Source organism: Sinocyclocheilus rhinocerous, unplaced genomic scaffold (assembly GCF_001515625.1).
Source record: "Sinocyclocheilus rhinocerous isolate Xijiao unplaced genomic scaffold, SAMN03320098_v1.1 scaffold1310, whole genome shotgun sequence".
In the NCBI taxonomy this organism is placed as follows: Eukaryota; Metazoa; Chordata; class Actinopteri; order Cypriniformes; family Cyprinidae; genus Sinocyclocheilus; species Sinocyclocheilus rhinocerous.
In genome coordinates, this window is record NW_015635534.1 from 597,498 (window position 1) to 624,550 (window position 27,053).

At 37.5% G+C, this 27,053-nt stretch overlaps 2 protein-coding genes across 4 annotated transcripts; one reads left to right on the forward strand and one right to left on the reverse strand.

The window, feature by feature from the left end:
- Positions 1-3,469: 3,469 nt before the first annotated feature.
- Positions 3,470-7,089, reverse strand: lgalsla (lectin, galactoside-binding-like a). 2 transcript variants are annotated; one of them, XM_016561630.1, is made up of 5 exons: positions 6,926-7,089; positions 5,741-5,803; positions 5,232-5,320; positions 4,814-4,976; positions 3,470-4,141 (listed from the first exon to the last, which is right to left on the reverse strand). In XM_016561630.1, the coding sequence occupies exons 1-5, from the start codon at positions 6,956-6,958 to the stop codon at positions 3,998-4,000; spliced, it is 492 nt and encodes a 163-aa protein (XP_016417116.1). In that variant the 5' UTR covers positions 6,959-7,089; the 3' UTR covers positions 3,470-3,997. The 2 variants fall into 2 exon arrangements, with proteins under 2 accessions (XP_016417116.1, XP_016417117.1); XM_016561631.1 differs by lacking the exon at positions 5,232-5,320 and adding an exon at positions 5,576-5,664.
- Positions 7,090-10,897: 3,808 nt separating this feature from the next.
- LOC107747159 (E3 ubiquitin-protein ligase pellino homolog 1-like) lies at positions 10,898-25,286 on the forward strand. 2 transcript variants are annotated; one of them, XM_016561595.1, is made up of 7 exons: positions 10,898-11,101; positions 18,159-18,334; positions 18,484-18,613; positions 18,957-19,058; positions 19,938-20,135; positions 21,917-22,105; positions 24,605-25,286. In XM_016561595.1, the coding sequence occupies exons 2-7, from the start codon at positions 18,264-18,266 to the stop codon at positions 25,199-25,201; spliced, it is 1,287 nt and encodes a 428-aa protein (XP_016417081.1). In that variant the 5' UTR covers positions 10,898-11,101; positions 18,159-18,263; the 3' UTR covers positions 25,202-25,286. The 2 variants fall into 2 exon arrangements, with proteins under 2 accessions (XP_016417081.1, XP_016417083.1); XM_016561597.1 differs by lacking the exon at positions 10,898-11,101 and adding an exon at positions 14,841-14,889.
- The last annotated feature ends 1,767 nt before the right edge of the window (positions 25,287-27,053 follow it).

Consider the following 27,053-nt stretch of genomic DNA (forward strand, 5'->3'; position numbering starts at 1 on the left):
CTCTCGTGTTGATTGGGTGAGGCTGGTTTGGGAGAAATCAACTAAACCCAGCACTCGTGGACCATCAGCTATGATCATCCTCATGTGAGCAAAAAAGCTATTTACAAGGACACAGTTTCTACTCTGAACAAATAATATTATAATTATGTGTCAAATATTATTTGGGTTATTTTTTTCTCATTATACTGTACTGTTCTATGTTTATTTGTTAATTTAATGTCATTTTTAAATATATTTTAATTAATTATACCTGCTGGACTCTCGTGTTGATTGGGTGAGGCTGGTTTGGGAGAAATCAACTAAACCCAGCACTCGTGGACCCTCAGATATGATCATCCTCATGTGAGCAAAAAAGCTATTTACAAGGACACAGTTTCTACTCTGAACAAATAATATTATAATTATGTGTCAAATATTATTTGGGTTATTTTTTTCTCATTATACTGTACTGTTCTATGTTTATTTGTTAATTTAATGTCATTTTTAAATATATTTTAATTAATTATAAGTTATTATTTATTTAGTTTAGTAAGTTATTTAGTAATTTCTGTTTTAATTCATATTAAATGTATTTATATTAGTGCTGTCAAACGATTAATCGCGATTAATCGCATCCAAAATAAAAGTTTTTTTTGTTTACATAATATCTTGTGTACTGTGTATATTTATTATGTATATATAAATACACACACATGCATGTATATATTTAAGGAAAATATGTAATGTTTACATATTAAATATTTTTATATATACTATGAATTAAATTACTATAAATATATACATGCAAATACATGTAAATATTTTCAAAATATGTACTGTATGTGTGTGTATTTAGACATACATAATAAATATACACAGAACACTCACATATATTATGTAAACAAACACTTTTATTTTGGATAATCGCGATTAATTGTTTGACAGCACTAATTTATTTATATCATACTTTAATTATTTTGTTATTATTTTTTTACACTGCCTAGTCTAAAGACCCAATTCATACAGTGAAGAGATAACATTATAAATATGTGTAGAATACAATCTGGAAAATATCGAGTCTCTGTTACATTACATTAAGTTTTTTTTTTTTCTACTCAGCATAGTGCTTTACTGCTCTATGTATTGTTTATTTGAATGTAATTTTTTACATCTATTTATTTTAATCAAATTTTATTCTACTAATTATTATTTTCATTATTTATATTTACCATTTAAAATTAGTTTTAATAATTTTTTTTTATTTTAATCTACCTTTTTTTTTTTTTTACACTGCTTTGCCTAAAGACCCCAATTATAGGCCTACAGTAAAAATTTATATTATAAAAATGTGCAAAATATAATTAGAAAAATATTCAGTTTCTATTAAGTTACATTGTTTTTTCTACTCATTATAGAACTGTATTGCTATCTGTATTATTTGTTTTGATTATTTATTATCTATTATCTATCTATTGTTTAGCATATCTATATCTTTATTATCATTATTATTTTATTTATTTAGTAAATTTTTATTTTAATAAACTTTTCCTACGTGTTTGCTTACCAGCCCAAATCAAGCAGAGCCTTAGCAAGTACCACGGCATTACCATCTACTACAGTCACTGTAACATACTGCAGTCCAATTAAGAAACAGCTCTACTATAAAAGACATAATCATCAGGAAGCAGAGCAGAGATAAGAAAGCCAACAGGAAAACCGAAGGCAGGAGTTTAACAGCAGGAAGACTCTTCCATGAACACTAAAATAAACTCTCCAGAACGGATGAGAACGTTTAGTAACAGGAGTGCAGCACACCAGTCATTTGCACGTTTGAAATATCTTTCTGTATACACCAAATACTCCGTGCACCTCAAGATAACTAGCTAACTTTAGAGTATGTTTTTCTGCAAGCACCTGATTCATGCAAATGATCTACAATATTACTCAATAGTGTGTCCGGCCCTGCTACAATCATCACTGACAATACAATTTCATTAGAAGCCTTTATTAATTAGGAACAATGTGTGTACAATCAAGAAGAGGTTGATGCTCAGAGACAATAAATACACAGAAAGCACTGGAATGCAACGATTTTCTCCCTGATTTTATGCTGGTCTCAAGTAACGAAAGCACCTAAATGAAGTTCACATCATCACGCTAAACATAAAATGCATTGCTCTAAAGTATGTTTAAAGGAACACTCCACTATTTTTGAAAATAGGCTAATTTTCCAACTCCCCTAGAGTTAAACAGTTGAGTTTTACCGTTTTCGAATCCATTCAGCCGATCTCCGGGTCTGGCGGTAAAAAAAAATGCCTCCTTATAGCTCGAAATGCATCAATTCATCAGTTCTAGATGCACCTACCTGGGGACTTTTTTCAGGCGCTGCGTAATATCCGCCTGACCCGGAGATCGGCTGAATGGATTCGAAAACTGTAAAACTCAACTGTTTACCTCTAGGGGAGTTCGAAAATGAGCCTATTTTTAAAAATAGTGGAGTGTTCCTTTAAGTGCTTGTCAATGGAATTCCAATGGAAAGATCATTATTGCTGTAAGACAGATGCAACTCTCAAATCACCCTGTTTATGTTATATACACGTATTTAGGAAACAAACAAACCTCTTTGGGGTTTCCACCCGAGTACATTAACTGGAGAGCTACACTGGTAAATTCAGGCAGTACGTTCATATATCGCTATTCACTGAAGCTGTACATTGTTAAACGCTGTTGTTAAATGCAACATTCATCTTACATTTCTCCATTTCTGTCATCTCCACTTTAATGCCATAAAGTCAACATGAAATGCAAACGGACCCTTTTTACTTTCTGAATGCATGCTCTTGGTCTTATATTTAATATTATTTTTTAATATATGTTTAATATTTTGCCTTCATAACTTGTTCTTCCTCTGAAATTCCTCTACTGATGTCACTTAATAGTGCACTGCACTATTTGTGTAGTCCAAAACTATGAAACAAGTGGCATTTTAGCACTGAAGTCCAGAGCTGAAGAGCTGAAGTCAACTGGTTTCCTGAATGGGTTTTTGGTTTAATTCCTGAAAGAAGCTCAGTGGTGAACACAAGCTCACGATATTTTCACATTTTATCGCAATTGCTAACAAGTGCATACATTTAACCGCAGAGGTTAAACTCATCTACTCACTAGTCGCTTTCACAGCCTCATTGTGCTTATAATCGTGCTCGTGCAAACAACTCTAAAGGCCCGTTCACACCAAGCACGATAACTATAAAGATAACGATAAAGATATAGTTCTAAAGATCGTTCTCAATATTAAAGAATAGCATAGTTCACACCACAACTATAACGATAACGATACAGAGGAACGATATCTATTGAGCTCAAGAATTTAAAGCGGCAGACGCATGTGCGCTTAGAACAAACAGACGATATCGTTCGCTAGTGTGGACGCTAATATCGTTATCTTTATAGTTATCTTTATAGTTATCGTTCTTGGTGTGAACGGGGCTTAACTCAAACTTTCAGCGAAAATGTTGAAGTTACATGATCTCGTTGTAGTTAGTTTACATTTAGTTTTTTACTTTTGGTGATTTAGGATGTTTAGGATTCAAAATTGATTGTCAAGATTATCATATTGAACAAAATGATTCACAGAGCTTTTTTTCTGCAATAATCCAAAAGCCAATGGGAAATCCTATTGAGTTTTTGACAAAAGGACCAGGATGATGCAAACTTATGGGTTGGACTTCAAAAATACATCAAAATCAAGTCCCGCCCTACCTTTTTTTTCTATTTGAATATCCCGTTGCACTCAAAAAAAACAAACAAAATTGGAAGCGAATGGCATTTCATGTTGACCTCTGCTAAAATGCTACTGAGAATTGTGATGCTCATAAAAAGAAATGCCTCCTTATAGCTCGAAATGCATCAATTCATCAGTTCTAGATGATTCTGGAGCGTCCTTCGCTATCACAGACAGTCGTTAATGCTCCGAACGGACGGGCTGCCGGGAAGCTGGATTCACGACACGCAGCAGACGTCAGTTGAGCTTGGTGATGGTCAGACTGCCGCTGATCTGGATGGTGTCGATGGCCGTCAGCGGCGTCACGCGGTGGTAGAAGTCAAAGAGCTGATGGCCATCCACGAGCACGCGGAAGCGCGGGTGCTCGCAATGAATCTCAACCTGAACAAACAACAAGAGAGAAAACTAACGCCATTATAAACGTCAACTACAGCTTCAAACTGCATGTTCATGTCCCTGCTGTTTCGTAAGGACCATGAGAGTTTCATGCAATAGACAGTTATTTAGACTATTTCTTTTTTGCATATTCATCAGTCACTCTATATATTTACATTTATGCAATAGGCTTTTATCCAAAGCGATTAACTTTATGCATTTGATCAGTTCATGTATTTGCTGGGAATTGAACCCATGATCTTGGTGTTGCACAGTGGTGTACAGTCAGCATGACCCTAAACCAGCCTCAGTTAACCCCATAAAGCCTACTGTATCATATCTGATGAACAAAGGTCTCTAAAAAATAAAAACATTTCGGTCACTTTATTTTAAGGTCCAATTCTCGCTATTAACAAACCATTAACTACAACTTTTGCCTCAATAAACTCCTAATTTGCTGCTTATTAATAGTTATTGCTGCTTATTAGGTATTGGGTAGGTCCCTATACTAAAGTGCTACCACTTTTTCTGACTATTATTTCATGTTTATAGGGTTAACAAGCCTTCATTAACACCAACAAGTCAACTATTTAGTAGACAGCCAATCATTCAGTTTTGCAAATATGTATCCCTACACAAAACATGAGGTCATTCTGTTGAATTCAGATGATGACTGACCCTAAAAGGCTGCTCTGCGATGAAGGGGAAGTAGGGTATTGACCTCTCCTCCTCGCCCCAGCTATCAGAAACGCAGGCGTTTCGCAAAATCTCCCGGTCTTCGAACCGCACGCACATATCCAGAGCGACGTCCCCGCAGCCGCACGTCAGACTGATGTCAAATCTGCCCCAGAGAGAGAGCAGGAACATTCAACATGGAGTTAAAACCGAAACAACAGAATACAGGAGGTCATCATCTAGACGCTGTGATTTTATCTGAAGTTTTTCTTTCGCATCCCATTCCTAGTTAACTAGCTAGAAGTTTGATCGCTTAAGTTATACAGATAAGATGAAGCACATGACAGCTGTGTCTCTCAGGGTGTGTCCCGCACGTGTGTGAGCACTTGTGAGTGTGTGTGTGCGTGTTGACAAAAGCTACCTGTCCGGATCTGCATTCACGATGCCCATGATCGTGATTTTCTTCCCCGGTCTCAGTCCGCCCCGGATGCCGCCGCAGAACGGCACGGCCTGTCAAACACAGCACAGCGACGTGAGACAACACAACATGAACATATAAACAAAACCCAGTCTGTCAGGTATCATCTAGACGCTGTGATTTTATCTGAAGTTTTTCTTTCGCATCCCATTCCTAGTTAACTAGCTAGAAGTTTGATCGCTTAAGTTATACAGATAAGATGAAGCACATGACAGCTGTGTCTCTCAGGGTGTGTCCCGCACGTGTGTGAGCACTTGTGAGTGTGTGTGTGTGTTGACAAAAGCTACCTGTCCGGATCTGCATTCACGACGCCCATGATCGTGATTTTCTTCCCCGGTCTCAGTCCGCCCCGGATGCCGCCACAGAACGGCACGGCCTGTCAAACACAGCACAGCGACGTGAGACAACACAACATGAACATATAAACAAAACCCAGTCTGTCAGGTCATTACCAGTTTCTGTTGCTCATCTTTACACTGAGGCTCCCCGAAAGAACTGCTCAGATTTCTGGTTCTCTGTGGTGGATAAAGCACAACCAGGAAGTTAAGAGACGGCCGTTTGTGCAAAAAACATGCAAATTGCATGTGTAGATACACAGCACTGAACAGGTGGAAACACTGATTCACTAAGTGGTAGTGACACAGGGAACATACAAATGCACAATATCCAAGCTGCTTTCTTTTACACACAATGAAAGAGAATGGGGACTGGAGCTAGTGTCAAGCCCTCATAGGACTAAAAGAAACATATCCTAAACATACTCCATATTAACTAAAGTCCAAGTCTTTTGAATCTAAATCATTGAAACTATCAAGACATCCACAAACACCAAGATATCCAATTAACAAACTGAACACAAACGCATGTTTATGCAACAAACTTTTTCCTCACACAAAACTATTGTGTGGCTTCATAAGATAACATAGCACATCTGCCTTGACAGCTCCAGTCCCCATTCACTCCCATTGTAAGAGAGCTGTCAACATTCTGCTAAACATCTAAACATGTCTACGTCTACAACTACATTACCTTATACAGGTCTGGAAGGATATATAATTAAAGTGAATGGAGATTGGAGCTGTCAAGCCCCCAGAGAACAAAAGGCACCATAAAAATATGCTCCCCATAATAATTAAATTCCAAGTATTCTGAATCTAAATCATTGCTTATTGAAAATCTGTGCTCACAAATCTCTGTGCGCTTCAGCATATTTAAAGTTGTCAGGTAAATATAAAAACATCCTAGAACCAATGACATTTGACATAACTGAGAACAAACTGTTTATGCGCCGAATTTGTTCTTCACACAAAACTACTGTTGCTTCATAAGACAATATAGCGCATAAGTCGTATGCACTTCTTTTTTTGTCATGTTTGGAATTTGACAGCGCCAGTCCCCATTCACTTACATTGTAAAATAAGTGTTAACGTTCTGCTAAACATGTTTGGAAGGACACGAGGGTAAATAAATGATGCCTATTATTTTAATGTGTACTATTCCTTTAAAACATCAATGCGTGCGAATTCTCTAGTCTGGTTCTCGCTGCTGACAAACTTGTCTCCGTGTGTGAAGAAGCAGGACACACGGCTTCCAGTGCCCAGAAAACCCGCGGCACTCTTCATTATGAAAATACTCACAAGTTCGTGTCGGACTGCGCTCAACTCTGCCATCTTCCACGCAGATCCACCACGGAAAGCCCGAGCGCTCGAACTCGGTTCGGGATCCAGGACTCTGATCCGCTCGGTTCGCCTGTATCTCCAGCAGAACGCAGAAAGTAGCGTCTGTCCAATCAGCGCGCGCCCAGCAGGGTTTGCATTGTGACTTGGCAGGATGTTAATCCGAGCGCTTGTCCTAAAACTTAATCAGCTCTAATGACTTTAGTCTGTGTTTATCCCCCTGGGACTGAGAAGAAAAATTTTTTTTGGGAATTAATTTTTTATTTATATTATATGATATTTTTTCATTATAGTGTGTGGAGAACATGACTTTTTATACTATAAAGTCAAATATAATATTCGATCGACATATAACTCACTGAAAAACTCCTAAAATGACATAATTTGAAAATCAAGGTATACTGATGCAGTGTATGAAAAAAGGATTGACCACCATCAGCACTAACTTAACTAAAAGTAGCATGTTACAACATTTTTTGGACATGATACCATAGTAAAACTGTATTTTTTGGGGATGTACACCATGGTACCCGGCTAACAAAATATGTTGTAAAAATGTTTTGCTCTTATGTTATGAAAACTTTGTTTCTGAACGTCCCATTTTTAATAATAATAATAATAATATTTTTTAGAACCTTAAGGGAACATTCTATTTTATAATTGAGCAAAATTTATGGGAACAGATGTTTGCTCAATTATAAAATGGAATGTTCGCTTATCGTTCTAAAAAAGGAAGTAACATCAAGCTGAAACGGCTCAGAAAAAAGCGCACTGAACAATGTATAAATAACGTTTTTGAGCTACCATGTTTAACAATGTTTTGAAAACATTATTTAAAGCCAGATAACATTAAACAAGCGTTCTATTAACGTTACTGGAAGAATGTCCGTTAATAAATTCGAGAGAACTTTCCTAGAACGTTAGCCAAAGTTCTGAGAACGTTCCTGGGGAACACTATAAAGTACCATGTGGCAAGCAAACGCACTGAAAAGAAAAAAAAATCAGAAAATCTCTTTATAATATCATATGAAACATACTATGTTGTATGCAATTAAAAGTCATAAATCTGAATGTGAACTCAAATGATTCTCATAAGATTCTTCCACGACCAAGTTATATGAGCTTTGCTGTCAGAATCATTCATTTTAGACTTTTATTTCTCATTGGGAAGTTTTAGGAAAAGCTGTGAAAGAGCAGCTTCTGAGCAATCACCGTTTGATGTGTTTAATTATAACTTAACTAAAAGTAGCATGTTACAAAATTTTTTGGACATGATACCATAGTAAAACTGTATTTTTTGGGGATGTGCACCATGGTACCCGGCTAACAAAATATGTTGTAAAAATGTTTTGCTCTTATGTTATGAAAACTTTATTTCTGAACGTCCCATTTTTAATAATAATAATAATAATATTTTTTAGAACCTTAAGGGAACATTCTATTTTATAATTGAGCAAAATTTATGGGAACAGATGTTTGCTCAATTATAAAATGGAATGTTCGCTTATCGTTCTAAAAAAGGAAGTAACATCAAGCTGAAACGGCTCAGAAAAAAGCGCACTGAACAATGTATAAATAACGTTTTTGAGCTACCATGTTTAACAATGTTTTGAAAACATTATTTAAAGCCAGATAACATTAAACAAGCGTTCTATTAACGTTACTGGAAGAATGTCCGTTAATAAATTCGAGAGAACTTTCCCAGAACGTTAGCCAAAGTTCTGAGAACGTTCCTGGGGAACACTATAAAGTACCATGTGGCAAGCAAACGCACTGAAAAGAAAAAAAAAATCAGAAAATCTCTTTATAATATCATATGAAACATACTATGTTGTATGCAATTAAAAGTCATAAATCTGAATGTGAACTCAAATGATTCTCATAAGATTCTTCCACGACCAAGTTATATGAGAGTAACATCAAGCTGAAACGGCTCAGAAAAAAGCGCACTGAACAATGTATAAATAACGTTTTTGAGCTACCATGTTTAACAATGTTTTGAAAACATTATTTAAAGCCAGATAACATTAAACAAGCGTTCTATTAACGTTACTGGAAGAATGTCCGTTAATAAATTCGAGAGAACTTTCCTAGAACGTTAGCCAAAGTTCTGAGAACGTTCCTGGGGAACACTATAAAGTACCATGTGGCAAGCAAACGCACTGAAAAGAAAAAAAAATCAGAAAATCTCTTTATAATATCATATGAAACATACTATGTTGTATGCAATTAAAAGTCATAAATCTGAATGTGAACTCAAATGATTCTCATAAGATTCTTCCACGACCAAGTTATATGAGCTTTGCTGTCAGAATCATTCATTTTAGACTTTTATTTCTCATTTGGGAAGTTTTAGGAAAAGCTGTGAAAGAGCAGCTTCTGAGCAATCACCGTTTGATGTGTTTAATTAATTTAATATCTCATGATACATGAATACAGCAGACAGATTCCATATTAGTGAAATGATGAGATATAAATAATGTGAATTTAAACCATGTGTAGACTGGTAATTCCAGCCTACAGTTGCGTAAGAGTGAAATTTGTTAACATAAACTAATTTCAAGCCTGAGGAAATGGAAGGAAAGGATTTGCAGACAGACGTTCGTTCCACTGAGCTGTAAAACATTCCGCTCTGTAACTCATTTATGCCGACGGAGGACTTTGGACTGAACGAAGTGGCATTTCACACAGTGACTTTCAAAGAAAGTCATCGTTTGGCTGTTGTGATGTTCGCAGGACTGATAAGCTGTCTGTCTGAATAAAGGTGAAGACAGCACAACAGACACGTGTTGTGTTGTGAGTGTATATACAGCAGGTGGCGGTATAGAGCAATACTTTAGTTTCTGCCTTTACCTGAATACTACTGAAACACCTCATCTATCTATCTATCTATCTATCTATCCTTATGCCATTCTATCTATCTATCTATCTATCTATCTATCTATCTATCTATCTATCTATCCTTATATCTATCTATCTATCTATCTATCTATCTATCTATCATCTGTAACATCAACCAGAATTTCTCTCAAAGAAAACTTATCTCCAAACATCTCCTCGTTGCGTTTGTTACCAACAACCTGTTGCCTCATTCAAGTTTAAAAGCGTGGCAGTTTTAGTTGAATCCTTTGTAAAGAGTTGTAAGCTAATCATAAAGCTCTGCTGTGTCAGGGTTGACTGTTCTGTGCCTATGGTGCACGACTGGTTTGAGATCCATAGACTCAATAAGACTGCATGTTAACAATAACAAACTAATCTGTTACACAGACAAAGACTTCTAACACAATATCTCTCTTTTCTATCTCCTACGCCCAGCTATAACACACACACACACACTCAGACATCAGGACTCCGGCCAAGCAGTCCTTTTGTTTCCCTCCCCAGTCCAAGTTCAGGGTATTTAAAACACAGTGTAAACACACTCATACTCATGGCAACTGTCTCCATGACAGCATGACAACAAGCCCTTGGCAACTGGGGTGACTTAATATTTGCCTTGCGTTAGCATAACATTTTCAATATGTAAGGCCGTGGCAGAGAGGCGGCGCGCACCCATTGAAGTTCAGAGCAGTCGGTGTGGGACGGTTGCTATGTTGCTGTGTGTTGAGTTGCAACTGTGGCAACAAACCCATGCTGAAGTACTTCCTTTAGAGGAACATCTGGTGAAAAAAATGTCCCCGGGGCGTAATGTCTTCTTAGAGAGAGCGAGAGAGAGCGAGAGAGAGAGAGAGAGAGAGACGGAGTGAGGGGTGGGCTGGGCAGACAGACGGTCAGACACAGACAGATATGAAATAGAACAGATGCAGATTTGTGCCTCTGCCAGGCTCATGGCTTTGCCTACGGCGGACGGATGAGGGAAGATGGGCGGACTTCATTACCCATAATCCCTCGCGGTGCGCTCTGTGACGTCAGCTCTCACGCTTTGTAGACAGACGCGGAGTTATTCTGGAGAGCTGTCAGTGCACGGAGACTGCTGGGGACATCCTGCCTCACTCCTTACATGATTATTTTTGGCATTTTATCCGAAAAACAGAACGACTGTTCTCACTTATTTCCGACAACTACTGAGTCAGTCCACCTGGAGTTTCTTTAGTTTGGCGCGTATCTGAGAAGGCACACTAAAAAGTCTTGTTAGAGGTAAGCTGTTACCTTTAGTGAATGGAAATTAAAGCAATGTAAGGCAGCCCGGGCACATTTATTTTTGGTTTATAATATGCAAACGTTTGCAAGGAGTTTGCAAAATGCATTTGAACTCCGCAGAAATTAATTAACCAAACCAAAAGAAATTCTAAAACTTTTGTTAGTCTACGAAATAAATAATTCTCTATATGTGCTGAATGTGATTAACCTATGATTTATTTAAATGAAAAATTCGTTTCAGAGACTTCAGCATATATTCTCATATCTACCTGTCTGCTTTATTTGTTTCTTTGTCGTGAGAAGGTATGCTTTGGTTGTCGTTAAACCGTCACTGATTGATCAGCAGCGTTGATTGACTGACAGCTGTTAGCATATTTGTAATGATAGTCTGTGATTGTCCTCGTTAATATCCGCTCAGGATGTTCTCAGCTATAAATACTGCTACTATACAGTATAATGTGAATAAGCGCATTATCATGTTTCTGAGTCTGAAGAGGCTCCTGATCTTCATCTTCCTCCACAGACTCGATCGCGCGCGGTATGTGTGCACTACACGCTTAAAAATAAAGGTTCTTTATTGGCATCAATGGTTCCACAAAGAACCTTTACCATCCATGGAACCTTCTCATTCCACAAAAGGTTCTTTACAGTGGAAAAAGGTTCTTTGGGTTATTAAAATGTTCTTCACACTGAACAAAAAATGGTTCTTTTAAGAACTGTTCACTGAAAGGTTCTTTGGGGAACCTAAACTGGTTCTTCATGGCATCGCTGTGAAAACCCTTTTTGGAACCTTTATTTTTAAGAGTGTAGTCTGTCATTTCTGAGGTTACAAAGTCGGTTAAAAAACATCTGACAATGAGAAAATGAGCACTACAAAAGTTTTTATCAACAAAAACTGTGACATCTTGGTGCTAGCCACCACTGTCATCAATAAAGAAATCAAAAAAATGAAAAAAATAAACTTCAAACTTTTGAAGGAGAAAAGAAGTATAATAGGCCTACAGTAAAAAAAAAAAATAGCTGTAGTAAAATGAATCAAACTAAAGAAAAGTTGTTTTATATTGAATAGTTTACATTACTTCATTTCATTTAGAAATACATTTAGATTGTTTTAGAAAATGTAGAAAATGCTTGTCCGTTTTTTTCATTTGTTCCCCTAAAATTAATGAAAAACACAACCATTACGACAAAAATGCTATCAAGTTATGTACAATTTTTTATGTTAAAGTTTTTTTTTTAAAAGCTGTTGTAAAAAAAAGTAACTGCCCTTTCCTTTCATGTCGCTTTCTCAGTTGAATAATGAAAACAGCTTGCACATATATGCTTTCTGTGTTCATTTTTTGAGTTAAATAATGAAATTTACCATGCTTTGTTGAAAGAAAAAAAAAAACACTGAATTAATTTTTTTGTCAGCTGGGCTACGTCGTTCTGTTATTTTGTGCAAACTCACACATGTTGAAATGCATAACAAACATTTTAATACAATTTTAAGTAATGAAAAAAAAACAAGTAAATCGAAACACTACAAAAATAAAAAGGGTTTGTTTATTATAATTGCTTAATTGGTCCAACAAAAATGTCACCAATGACATAAAAATCTTGTTTAATTTGTTCATGAACACACACACTGTCCCTTCACCGTTTTTGTTCTCCACTGATCTCATGTCTTTCTTCTCTTTCTCACACTCATCTCTGTTTTCAGCTGATCTCCGGATCCATTCGGCTCTCTCCTTTTTGAATTTTAGGATATATTTTCTGCTAATTATTCCATAATCACCAAACTCCCTTAATTCAGTGCAACTCAAACACTGTTCAGAAAGATTCTGCACTAAACTGATGGACCAGCATGCATTGGGTCCGATGCTCGAAATCATTAATGCACACCAATGGTTATGTAAAAAGAGGAGGGATAAATGTACAAACTTCTGTGGTTGCTGTTTTGTTAAACACTGTGATCTTCTGTGGCCATATTCTGTCTATCCTGAAAAAAATTTTCATGCAAAACATGACATTGATGAAAATGTGCAAATGTTCCACGTTTGTTTATAATTTCAGAACATATGAATAAATAAAAAAATCATTTACACAGAATCTGTGCTGGAATTCCCTGAATATTTGGTTGTATTTTTGCATTAGATCTTTAAAGAATCAGAATCACAACAACAACATTAACTAACTTTGCATTTACATTTATATATACATCTGAGATAATAAGCCTTTGCAGCTTAATCAAAACAAAGACTTCTCTCTATTGCACTGCTAAAATGCCGTTAAACAAACAAACTGTCTAGTCTAGCCGTCTCTCTCACACATACAATAGATGAAGTGAACTGCAGCTCTGTCTGAGTCGAGCGTGCTCTCAATCTCAGCATCAGCGTGAGTGTGTGTGGATAGCGTGTGTCATGAAAGATCCTTTGTTGTTGGACAGTGAAGTCACTCTTTGACTCGTGAGTTGGTCGGGTGGGACTGTGCAGAGCTCAGAGCCCAGCGAGGGGCTTTCAGAGTCAGACGTGGGGTGAATGAAGCTCTGTGTCGACCCACCTTCCCTCTGGAGCAGGAGGAAACGACTCACATGGCCAGCAGTCTATTTTCTATAAGGCAAGAGTCACTCTTGCTCATACTTTGGGTTTTTGTCCCTCTCAGTTTTAGATATTACTTCATTCACTTCTTAAATGTAACTATTGTGCCTCAAAAAGTGCCTTGAGGGATAATACTTGAATTTAAGAAGCTTATTTTGCTTAACTGTGCACAATGCAAGGAAAATAACTGTGGCCGTTCGCATAAAACGAAGGCTTTAAATTAAAACCAAGCAGAAACCACTGCTAGCCGGTTGATTCAAAAGTGGGCGGAGCAAACGTGCAAGCATTCCCATGCATATATGTTGCATTGTATACATGTATATAGTATATGTATATTAGTTCTGTTTAATGAGTTTATATGACATTTTCATTCATACATGGTTGCAACAATGTTTTAGCACTAAATATTTAGGTTGTATTATGAAAATGCTCAATTAACTTTTGTTTCTTAAAGGTTCGTAGACATTTAGTTGCTTTCAAATTAAACCCCATATAAATGCGCTCTATCATTACTTGCAATTACTTTTATAAGTGATTATAAACTTGTAATTTTCACCTGGTGGATGATTACATAACACCCTAGCAACCTCCCAGAATACCCTAGCAACAAGCCTGAACCCCCCAGCAACTATGTTTATCTTTATCCATTACGCCTCACCACCCCAGAAATCTGAGCTAAACGTGCACGCTTGTATGTATATGTGTGTGTTTCAATCCTCATAAATCGCTCATAAATCAAAGCTCATCATTAGCAAACGTTCCCTTGCATACTTCAAAGAGCATAAACTCAGAGAGGTGTGTGCCCTGCATCACCCAGTGTATACTGGGTCGCTGTGGAAACGCTGCGCTGTGTTGTAGCCGGCTGGCAAGAGTGCAAATGTCTTCTGTATTCTGAGCAAATGTCTGGCATGGATACAGGGACGAGGCCAGGGTGTGACACACACACTCACACACACACGTTGCCCTTAGGGCTGACAGTATCTGTCCTTAAGAAACATATCTGGCTTTGTGTGGTTTGGTTAGTGTGTGTGTGTCAGGCAGGAATGGGGTGAGGAGTTTATTCACACTATGTCAGAGTCGTCCTGTCAGACAGATGATTAAGTGCTTCAAGCCCAGATCAGATATCCGTCCTGTTTAAGAGAGCTCTCTCTGGGTCATTCATACAGACCCACAGGAAAGGCTGAAGGTTTGCACGTTTGCACACAGGTGTGTTGTTGTTAGCCATGCAATTGCTAAAAAAAATCATGCACCGATGCATTACACTTCTGCAGTAATCAAAGTAGTTTTCTCTATGGATTTTGTGCTTGTGTTGATGCTTGTTAAATGATTTACACCTGTGTTTGTTTGTTGTTATGTTAGATTATTTTGTTTGTTGATTTGTCCTTGTCCCTGTTTTTTTTTTAACTTATTTACATTTGTTGGTTTGTAATCATTTGTTATTTTGCAGCTGTGTTTATGCTGGTTTGTTTGTTTGTTTGCTGCTGCTTTATATTTTTATTTGTTTCTTGTTTTTTGTTGCTTTGCAGTTTGTTGAGCTGTGTTGGTGTGTGTTTGTTGATTTACACTGTGTGTGTGTGTGTGTGTGTGGTGTCAAAAGTGTAGTAATACTAGTAAATTTTGACCTTGTGGGGACATTTTTGAGGTCCTCATGAGGAAACAAGCTTATAAATCATACAGAATGAGTTTTTTTGAGAAAGTGAAAATACACAAAGTTTCCTGTAAGGGGTAGGTTTAGGGGTACCCTTACCAAAAAGTAGTATACTTCAAGTTTATTTTAGCAATTATACTTAAGTAAAGTTCAAGTATATTTTTAAGTATACTTTATGTAGCAAGTATACAAATATCAGTGTACTAGTAGTATACTTGTAAGTGTACTATTTCAATACTCCTTGGGACTAAATTGGCCCACTTTCTAGTATATAAAAGTATACTTTAAGTATAACAGTAGTAAACTTTAAGTACACAACTAGTTTACAACAAAGATGTGTACTAGCGCCCCCTACAGTATAACAATGAAAACACGGATTCTAGGAGCACAATTATAGCTAAAATATATTTAGACTTTTTCTAAGTATGAGTCAAGTATACTTAAATGTCATTTTAAGTATATTTCTGAGAAGTACAGAAAGCCCATTTCTGAGAAGTACATAAAAAGTAGACTAAAAGTATACTTTCCTATTTTTAGTTTAAAAGAAGTATACTAATAGCACACTTGAATAAACTTATTTTTCGTAAGGGTAGGGTTGGTGTAGGGCAATAGCACATACAGTTTGTACAGTATAAAAACCATTACGCCTATGGAATGTCCCCATAAAACATGGAAACACAACATGTGTGTGTGTGTGTGTGTGTGTGTGTGTTGATTTGAAGTTGTGTTTGTTGGTTAATTTATCCATGTGTATGTTTGCCACTTTATGTTTTTATTTGTTTTGTTTGCTCCGCTTTGTTGAGGTCTGCTGTTTTTTTTTGTTACTTTACTCTTATTTTTGTTTGTCTGTTGCTTTGCACTTGCATTTGTTTGTAGATTTGTTCTTGTGTTTGTTTCTTGTTTTGTATGTTTTTGTTTTGTTGTTACTTTGCGCTTGCATTTGTTTGTAGATTTGTTCTTGTGTTTGTTTCTTGTTTTGTGTGTTTTTGTTTTGTTGTTACTTTGCGCTTGCATTTGTTTGTAGATTTGTTCTTGTGTTTGTTTCTTGTTTTGTATGTTTTTGTTTTGTTGTTACTTTGCGCTTGCATTTGTTTGTAGATTTGTTCTTGTGTTTGTTTCTTGTTTTGTATGTTTTTGTTTTGTTGTTACTTTGCGCTTGTATTTGTTTGTAGATTTTTTTTCTTGTATTTATCTCGTTTCATTTGTTTTTGTTTTGTTTGTTACTTTGCACTTATAGCATTTGTTTGTTGGTTAATTTGCATATGTATTTTTGTTGTGTTGCATCTTTATGTTTGTTTGTTGTTTTGCACTTTGTTGAGTTGTACTGATTTGTGTTTGTTATACTTGTTTATGTTTTTTTGTAATTGTTTGTGTGTTGTTTTGTTGTTTGATGTTTTGTTTGCTGGTCAATTTGTGCATGTGCATGTTTGCTGCTTTGTATTTTTATTCATGTTTGTTTCTTGTTTTTTGTTGCTTTGCACTTTTAGTTGTGCTGGTGTGTTTCTTTGCACATTTATTTATGTTTGTTTTTGTTTTGTTTGTTTGTTGCTTGGAACTTGTGTTAATTTGTAGAATTTTACTTGTGTGTGTATGTGTTACGGGGCGAACGAGACGTGAGACGTGCGGATCCAAATGCAAGGCTTTATTCAAAGACATGGTCAGAAACAGGCAGGGTTGAACACCAGCAAACAGATATGTAGAGGGCAAGACACAAGAGTATTCCTAGGGCTAGCGTGGGTCTTCGATCGGCGAACAGAATCCAGAGGGCTTGACAAGAGGGGTAATCCAATAAACACAGGCAGAAGGTCAGGAAACAGACAACAAGGCAACACGAAGTGGCTAGACTAATACTAGAACTAGAACTGGGAACTAGGAAGGGCTCCGTAATGCAGCTATCGCTAGAAGAGTGATATGCGCTAAACAATAGTCGGCAGCTTGACGGGATCAGAGTGAGTGTTATATAGGGAAGCTGTGATTGATGACAGCTGTGTGCAATCAGTGCTGTGTGCAATCAACTGTGTGTGTGTAATCAGTGCAATGGATGATGGGAACTGTAGTCCGGGTGAAGTGCAACAGTGGTGTGGTGCAAGAGTCCATAGTAGTGGAAGGGTGACCTCTGGTGGCAAGCAGACGGAAGTTCATAGACCGGATTCGTGACAGTATGTGTGTTGCTTTATACATTTATTTATGGTTGTTTTCTAGTTATGTTTACTCTGATGTTTGTATTTTTATTTGTTATGTTTTGATTTTGCATCTATGTTGATGTGTGTTTTTTGTTTTGCACTTGTTTATCTCTGTTCATGCACATGAGAGATTAAAGTTCTGTCATTTGTAGCTGCGAGAGTTGTTGATGGGTTTTTTTGTGTCGGAAACAGCGATGTCTGTCGCCTACTATTTTTATGTTTGTGGTTTCATCTCGTGCCAGCGCCAACGTTTTGTGACCGCTTGACCCTGACAGAGCAAAACAGTACTGATGCCAACCCACACTGAGAGGAAGTGAAACCATCTCAGCGATATTTGGAGATGATCTCCTGCATCTTATTTCATTACTTACTTGTGTGCTATCGAATGTGTCTTTTCTGGGTAATATTCCCTTTCTATAATTTCTATTTGTTTGTTGCAGTTTTTTTTTTTTGCACTATAGTCTCAGTGGGAATAAGACTAACAACCGAGGCTTTAGATTTTGTGCTGCTTTCAGAGGCGTATGGTAGGAGGAGAGCAAACTAAACTCTGAATCACAGACATGATCAGAGGCATCTGTTGCTTAGTCATTCGTTTAGTGCCACAGATTAGTGTAACCTGCTTTTGTTGTGTTTTTCGTTTGCAGATGTCTTATGGTGAGACCGTGATGGTGGAGCATTGAGGAAGCAAGATCAAGAAGGGAAGACAGAGAAATATTTCAGAGGAAGGGTTTGAGCTGAAGACCAGAGTGATGTTGGCCCCTGAACAGGAGCTGCTGAGCTCTTCCAAACCCATCAAATACGGAGAGCTCATCGTCCTCGGGTAAGAATGACTCCTCTTTCTCAATCATATTTACAGTTATGATTAGTAAATCTTACTTATAACTGCAAAACATGTTAAATAACAGAAACAACATGTATGGCAGTTATATTACTAATGCAGCATTGTGTACTAATGTTTTGTCTCCACAGCTACAACGGCTCCCTACCGAACGGAGACCGTGGCAGAAGAAGGAGTCGTTTTGCTCTGTTTAAGAGACCCAAAGCCAATGGAGTCAAACCCAGCACCGTCCACAGCACATGCAGTCCACAGACCGCCAAGGTACACGCCCATTTTCCCGATAATAATTTTTATACGTCTTTTAAAAGCCTTTATTGCTCATTTACGTGTCACATTGAATTTTTAAGGGCTTCTGCACAAGCCGAGAGTTTAAATGTGAGCTGGTTTTCTTATCATTCTTCGCTGCCAGTGAATGTGCATCTAAAGCATGTGTAGCATGCGACACTTTTATCCAGAGTGACTTCACCCTCTCATTTCATTGTCACATGTTACTCCTGCATGTCTGAATATGATAAATGAACTGTAAGCTGATTTGACTGGTGTAAATATTATGAACCGGCATGCTCTTGACAAGGTTTCTGGTGTGCATGTGGTGTTTTTGCAGGCCATCAGCAACAAAAACCAGCACAGTGTGTCGTATACGCTGTCCAGGGCGCAGACGGTAGTCGTGGAGTACGCACACGACAGCACCACCGACATGTTTCAGGTATGTTTATGTTTCTTCAGGTAACTGGTAACTTCAGGTAAAGATGTTTTTATATCAACTTACCAATTATAAAATCATGTTTCTACTCCAATACGTTTTTGGAATATAAAAATTTAATTGGTATCTGTCATTAAAAACGTATTTTCATGACAGATGTATTCAAACACATTAAATAATGAAGACAACAGGTTAAGTAAAATATTATAATGTAATAGTGCATATACTTAGCAAAATAATTTTTTTATCTGACGAATTTATGGACATCGAATGGCTTTCTTGAGGTAAATATAATGTTTACAAGCTGTTTTACTGACATCTTTCCGTGGTTGAAACACTGATTGAGTGATTGATACATTTCAATAAGTTGACATCTCAACACCTTCTGATGTTCATTAATGTTTATTTTGTACTATATCTAGTATTAAAGAAGAAGAGATGATCGCTTCATGTGCCACTTGAAATGAGGCACTACAGTGACCGGTCACGCTATGTTAAAGAGCATCAAAACCACATTTATTGTTTGAATTGTGTGATAAAATGGACAGAAGCAACTAAAAACGGCACAGACTAAAAGATCTCGGTTCATCAAAAATGGAGATAAATCGATATTATCAATGCCCTCCAAAAACCAAAAATTAATATTCAGTTGCTGAAATTTTGGTGCATTACTACTTTATGCAGAAAGTGCATATAAATAAACTGCACAGTTAGTGCATATAAATAAACTGCACGGTTAGTGGTGCAATATAAACTCTCTAAACACTGAAAGTTCTTCATCTCTTTCATTCATGTCAATCTGTTTTTACTCTGTGTGTCACAGATTAGAGATTCCAATACAATTTCCCCTTAATCACTGTAGAAACCATCTTTCTTTTGCAGATCGGCCGGTCCACTGAAAGCCCCATTGATTTTGTGGTGATGGACACGGTGCCTGGTTGTCACGGCAAAAGCGGCACGCTGTCGTCTCAGAGCACTATATCACGATTTGCGTGTCGGATCGTGTGTCAGAGAGCGCCGCCCTACACCGCGCGCATCTACGCTGCCGGCTTCGACTCGTCCAAAAGCATCTTCCTGGGGGTGGGTCAAACACACTCCTCCGACACAAACTCTCTTCTCTCTAGCAGTCTTTCATACTCATCCATCCATCCATCCGTTCCACGATGCTTTCATGTGTTCATCTGTCCACTATCACTCATCCTGGAGAGGCTGGAAATGAACAAGTGAGTGAGTGAATGAACTAATTCATGACGCGAGTGAACTACACTGCCGTTCGAAAGTTTGCGGTCAGTAAAAGTTTGTATTTGATACTTTTGAAAGAAGTATCTTCTGCTCACTAAGGCTGCATACATTTGATCAAAAATACAGTTTCTATTTGATATATACAGTATATATATACTTTTTTTTTTTTTATGTAACTGATTGCTGTGATCAAAGCTGTATTTTCAGCATCATTACTCCAGTCTTCAGTGTCACATGATCCTTAAGAAATCAGTCTAATATGCTGATTTGCTGCTCAAGAAACATTTCTGATTATTATCAATGTTGAAAACAGTTGTGCCGCTTCATATTTTTTGAAAAAATGGTGATCATTTTTTTCAGGATTTTTAAAAAATAGATAAACATTATAAGTGTTAAGATTATAAATGTGTTTACTGCCACTTTTGATCAATTTAATGCATCCTTGATTAATAAAAGTATTAATAACATTTTTTTTTTAAAATCTTACTGACCCCAAACATTTAAATGGTAGTCTGTGTGTATGATTGAATGAATGAATGAATGAATGAATGAAGTGATCAATCGTGTGAATCTGTGAATGAAGTGTGCGAGCAAATTAATTAGTGAACAAAGTGAATGAATGCATGAATCGCTAAACGAAGTGACTGAATGAATGAATCCGTGAATAATTGAGTGAATCAGTGAATACAGTAAGAGAACAAATTAATCAGTGAATGAAGAGAGTGAACGAGTGAACCTGTGAATAAGTGAGTGAACAAATGAATTGGTGAATTAATTGAGGGAACAAATTATTCGGGAAATGAAGTGAGCAAATGAACGAAAGAATGAATGAATCGGTTAATGAACGAATGAATGAATCAGTGAACGAAGTGAGCGAATGAATGAATCAGTGAACAAAGTGAGCGAATTAATGAATCAGTGAACGAAGTGAGTGACTGAATGAATCAGTGAATGAAGTGAGCGAATGAATGAATCAATGAACGAAGTGAGTGAATGAACAAAGTGAGCGAATGAATGAATCAGTGAACGAAGTGAGTGAATGAATGAATCAGTGAACGAAGTGAGCGAATGAATGAATCAGTGAATGAAGTGAGCGAATGAATGAATCAGTGAACGAAGTGAACGAATGAATGAATCAGTGAACGAAGTGAGCGAATGAACGAAGTGAGCGAATGAACGGAGTGAGCGAATGAATGAATCAGTGAACGAAGTGAGCAAATGAATGAATCAGTGAACGAAGTGAGTGAATGAATGAATCAGTGAACGAAGTGAGTGAATGAATGAATCAGTGAACGAAGTGAGTGAATGAATGAATCAGTGAGCGAATTAATGCATCAGTGAATGAAGTGAGCGATTTAATCAGTGAATGAAGTGAGCAAACAAATGAACTGGTCAATGAATTGAGGGAATGAGTGAATCGATAAATGACTTGAGTGAACAAATTAATTGCTGGATGAATTGAGGGAAGAAATTAATCAGTAAATGAAGTGAGCAAACGAATGAAAGAATGAATGAATCGGTTAATGAACGAATTAATCAGTGAACGAAGTGAGCGAAAGAATAAATCAGAGAATCGGTGAATCAACAAACGAATGGACCGGTTTTCCCTCTGTCCTCAGGAGAAAGCTGCGAAATGGTGGTGCGCTGACAGCCAGATGGACGGCCTGACCACCAACGGCCTATTAGTAATGCGACCGCCGCACGGCTTCACCTGCGAGTCCAAACCGGGCTCCTGGAGAGAGATCTCAGTCTGCGGCAACGTCTTCACGCTCCGAGAGACCCGGTCCGCTCAGACACCCGGAAAACTGGTGAGAGCTGACATTAGACTTTAATAGACTAGCCATTTAACACACCACCAAATTTAGATCAAAGAATGACCGAGGCTTGATGAAATCCTCCAAAACGAGGTCAAAACTTTGCCATAGCGACATCTCTGTAACGCACAGATAAACATAAGAGTGACATTTCCTTATTTCCCAGCTTCGCCATGACAACTCTGATCGTGTGTTGGTAAATACTCATTTTAGTGCTTGACAATTCCCACTGTCCTTGTCTGGAATCACACAAACACTCACAGTTTGCAGTGTAAAGAAGAATTTGTATATTTGTAAATCTTTTCAATCAGCGAAGGCCCACAGGGACTGAATCAGCACATAGCTGGTGTGTTTGTGTGTGTTGTGCGTGATATGACTCCCGCCCGACTGCACAGTTTGTTGTGTTGTTCAGATCTGGTCTCCATGGTGTCAGAAGTCCTGTCCGTAACCTCGCCATGCAGCTTTCTCTCTCTGGATGCACAGTGTGTGAGAACGAGAGGTTATGAAATGACTGACTGTCGCTGGTAAACAACTGCCATTCTGAAAACCTCTAAACCAGTTCCTCTCAGAAATGTGTTTCTACATATCTGTTGAGTTTTATAACTCAGAAAGTGTCTTACTGAAGCTGAATCATTATTAGATCGAAAAATCTAAAGAAGGAATAATGCTTAAGTTAAAGAAAATAGCCTATTTCATTGTTATTTTAGTATCATTCATATACTTCTGTAGTTTTTGTTGATTAGTATTTTTAATATATATTGTTTTCTCTTTCATTTTAGTTAAAGTTTTAGTAATCTTGCTGCATTTGCCATTTTTAAATAGTTTTTTATGTTTATATAATAAATGTTTTTTATTAGTTTTAGTTTTGGTTGTTGTAGTACTTCAAGATAAAATAAAATAGAAATGTTGCCTTGGCAAGTAGCTGAAGTAAAATGTTTAATTATATATATATGTAACATTTAATATATATATACTGTATATATATATATTATATACTTTTTTCATTGTTATTTTAGTATCATTGATATACTATTGTATTTTTTTTATTAGATTTTTTATATATTGACTTTACTTTTAAAGTTTTAGTAATCTTGTAGTGTTTTGGTCATTTTTATTAGTTTTTTTATGTTTATATAGTTTTTATTACTTGATTAGTCGTAGTTGTTTTCATACTTAAAGTTAAAATGAAGAAGAAATGTTGCCTTGGCAAGTAGCTGAAATAAAATATTTTTTCATTTTTTTAATATAAATTTTTATTTTAATTTAGTTCAGTTATTGTTTATTTTATTTTAGGTTTTAGTTAACTGGAATAATCTATTTTTTTCTTATTTAGGATATTTTGTGCATTGTGGCATTATTTCTATATATAAAAACCACTGCCGTTTTCGTGAGATTTACCTTTTAATAACTCGGTCGTGTTTGTCGATGTGGGCTGGGTTTGTGTGTCCTGGCGGAGACGGCAGACCTGAGGTGCATAGTCTGCGCTCTCTAAATAGTGGATGTGGTTTGGACTTGTTTCATTCTGACTCTGTGTGTAGCCTACTCGCTGTACATTACTGACTCGTGCAGAGCTGCGCGCTAGTGTTTGAGACAGAGGTCGCGTAGATGAGAGCATCATCTACTGGACGCTTCGAGTCAGTGCAGATTGAACTTTTGATAACTCAAGTGAAAGAAACTACCTGTAGATGGTTATATTAGCCAGACACATTAATCGCTCAATATCTGACTGTTTTATGATTATCCTGCTTTGATGATTAGCAGAAGTGGCTGTTTTCCATTGTGTCAGTTCCAAATGCTGGCCTGGTTGTTAATGATATAATTGTTAATGATATGATATAATTTTAGTGAATATATAAAATATATAAAATATTAATGTAATTATAAATTCAAATCTAATTAAAAAAAAAAAAATTTATATATGATTTTTTACATGATTCATAAAGCAAACTTTTGATTTTGCTAGTTAGATTTGTTGAAGTCAGTATGTATGAGCAATAGTAATTTTCTGTTTTTATAATGAAAATATTTTTATTTGTAATTTTTATTTTAAAATATATATACATATATGTTTTAGGAATAGTATTTTTCTATTTTTAAATAATTTTGTAAATATATAACATAAAAAAATGCATATAATGAAAATTATTTTTATTTTTATTGTCTTTTTTTATACAGCAATAAGTGAGCATTTAGTTTTAATAATTTTAATGTGATTTTCAACCAAAACAAACTTCTGTCACCATTTATTTTTGCACAAATCATGTTGCTCCATCAATATTCAATGATACGAAATAATATTGTTTTGACCATCATTTATTTTGAGACTATTTTAGAAAAGAAAAAAAAACACACTTTAGTTGCCAAAATCAAACAAAAATGCTGCAAGGTTTAATGTGGAGTTTATTGAAATCAATATATATAACTAATAGTGAAGTGATCAGTCCCACTAATTACGAAACATGTTGTTCTGTTTCTCTCTCTCTCTCTCTGTAGGTGGAGAATGAGTGTCACGAGCTAGTGGATGGCACTTTAATCGACCTGTGCGGCGCGACTCTGCTGTGGCGTTCGGCGGAGGGTCTGTTGCGCACGCCGACCCCCAAACACCTGGAGGTGCTGCGGCGGGAGCTGAACGCGGCGCGGCCCCAGTGTCCCGTGGGCCTGCACACCCTGGCCTTCCCCAGCCTGGAGCGCTCCTCCAGCCCCGACCACCAGCCCTGGGCCTACCTGACCTGCGGCCACGTGCACGGACAGCACGGCTGGAGGGGCTCCGCCGAGGAGGACGAGTCCCAGAGCAGAGAGGAGCCGGGGCTGGAGCAGGGCGAGCGCGAGTGCCCGCTGTGCCGCACCCGGGGCCTGTACGTGCCGCTGAAGCTAGGCCGCGAGTCGGGCTTCTACCTGGACGCCGCGCCCCCCACGCACGCCTTCAGCCCCTGCGGACACGTGTGCTCGGAGCGCACCGCCGCCTTCTGGAGCAGACTGCTGCTGCCACACGGCGCTCACGGCCTCTGCCCCGCCTGCCCCTTCTGTATGCGGCCGCTCGCCCGCCACAGGAAGAGCGTCAGGCTCATCTTTCAGGGGACGCTGGACTGAGTGTGTGTGGCTGCGTCCCAAATCACCAACTACACCCTTAAAGGGTTAGTCCACCCAAAAATGAGATTTAGCCCATGCTTTACTCACCCTCAAGGCATCCTATAGGTGTATATGACTTTCTTCTTTCAGACGAATCCAATCTGAGTCTCATGTGAAGCACAAAAGCAGTCATAAGTAGCACGGGTATATTTGAAAGCAATAGCCAACAATACATTGAATGGGTCAAAACTATCGAATTTCTAAAGTAAGGAAACTTTGCTTCCTTTGCGCCTGTAAACAAACTCGCGAGACTAGCATATCTCAGAGACGGCTTGCACGTATGACAGATAGCGGAAGTTAGTGATGGGCGCTTTCGAATCACTGCTTCGTGACGCTTCGAAACTTTTTTAATCATTTGTTTCGAAACAGTGGTTCGGAGCGCATATCAAACTCGCGCCAAAGTCACGTGATTTCAGTAAACGAGGCTTCATTACGTCAAAACTGTTTCAAAATTTCAATGGTTCACCGCTGGGGGGGGGTCTCTGATCTCGGATCAGTTTTATCAATTTGTCGACATTTTTTACGAGACACTTGTGTAGTTAAAAGGATGAGAAGTAGTTAAGAGTCTTTTACTGGCCACATACTATACAGACACTTCATATTTAATGGTATTTTATAATTTTTATTACATTTAATGTATTATACTTACCATATACCAATGGGTTTTTAAAAGCTATTTTTATGCATGTTTTGGCATGAGTTTTTGCTGTATTTACACAGTTTTGACCATGCAGCAGGCATGTGGTGTTTCGAGCGCAAATCATTTTGCGAAGCAATTGAAAAGGTTTGTTTCTCCCATCACTAGCGGAAGTGAGAGAAAAGTGTTTATAACATTTGAAATATGGATATTTTTCTTACAAAAATGCATGGATTTGCTACAGGAGGCCTTTATTCACCCCCCGGAGTCGTGTGAGGCACGTTTTATTACGGATGGATGTGCTTTATTGGACTTCTTTTGGACTGTTGAAACAAACACCCACCCACTGCCATTATAAAGCTTGGAAGAGCAAGGATAATTTTTTTATATAACTCCGATCGGATTCATCTGAAAGAAGAAAGTCATATACACCTAGGATGCCTCGAGGGCGAGTAAATCATGGGCTAATTTTAATTTTTGGGTGAACTATCCCTTTAAATAGGGCAATGTTTGAGGGGACAGCCATTTATAGTGCTGTCCGAAACCTTAGTGGACGTTATCGAGTGCACTCGTTCAATCCCACAATGCACAGCAATAACAAGTGTACAACTGATGTATGCTCAAATGCTAGAGAATACCCATAATGCACTGTCAATTTACATAATCCATCCATTCATTTTTACAAAGCGCTCATCCTCAGCATACAGCGTAATACAACACAGGTATAAATTCACTGTAAACTGATTATTCAATTGTTTAATTAGGGTTTATACATCATTTCCATGACAGAGTTCAAGATAAATCCTTTCATCTTACTACTGGAGCTAACAGTGTGCCGGTTTTAAATGATTATTAAACAGCAGCACAAACTATGCAAAAGCAGCAGTCTTTCCTGTGCACTCAGTGTCACTCGTTTTCATTCACTCCTTCAAGTGAACTGTATGAGTGGTCTAGTGCAGGGAATAGTGAATGAGGGTATAGGGGGTGATTTCGGACTCAGCCTGTGTGTGTTTAAGACTCATACTGTACAAGCTGCTCCTCTGCCAACACACACATTCAGCTCTGATCTTCCCACAAGCCATCTGTTCTCTGTCTGACTGGATGCTGTTCACTGTACGTTCAGTAGTTTACTGTTTAAAAGCCACTGCGCTTGAGCTGTCCTGCTCGTGCCATAAA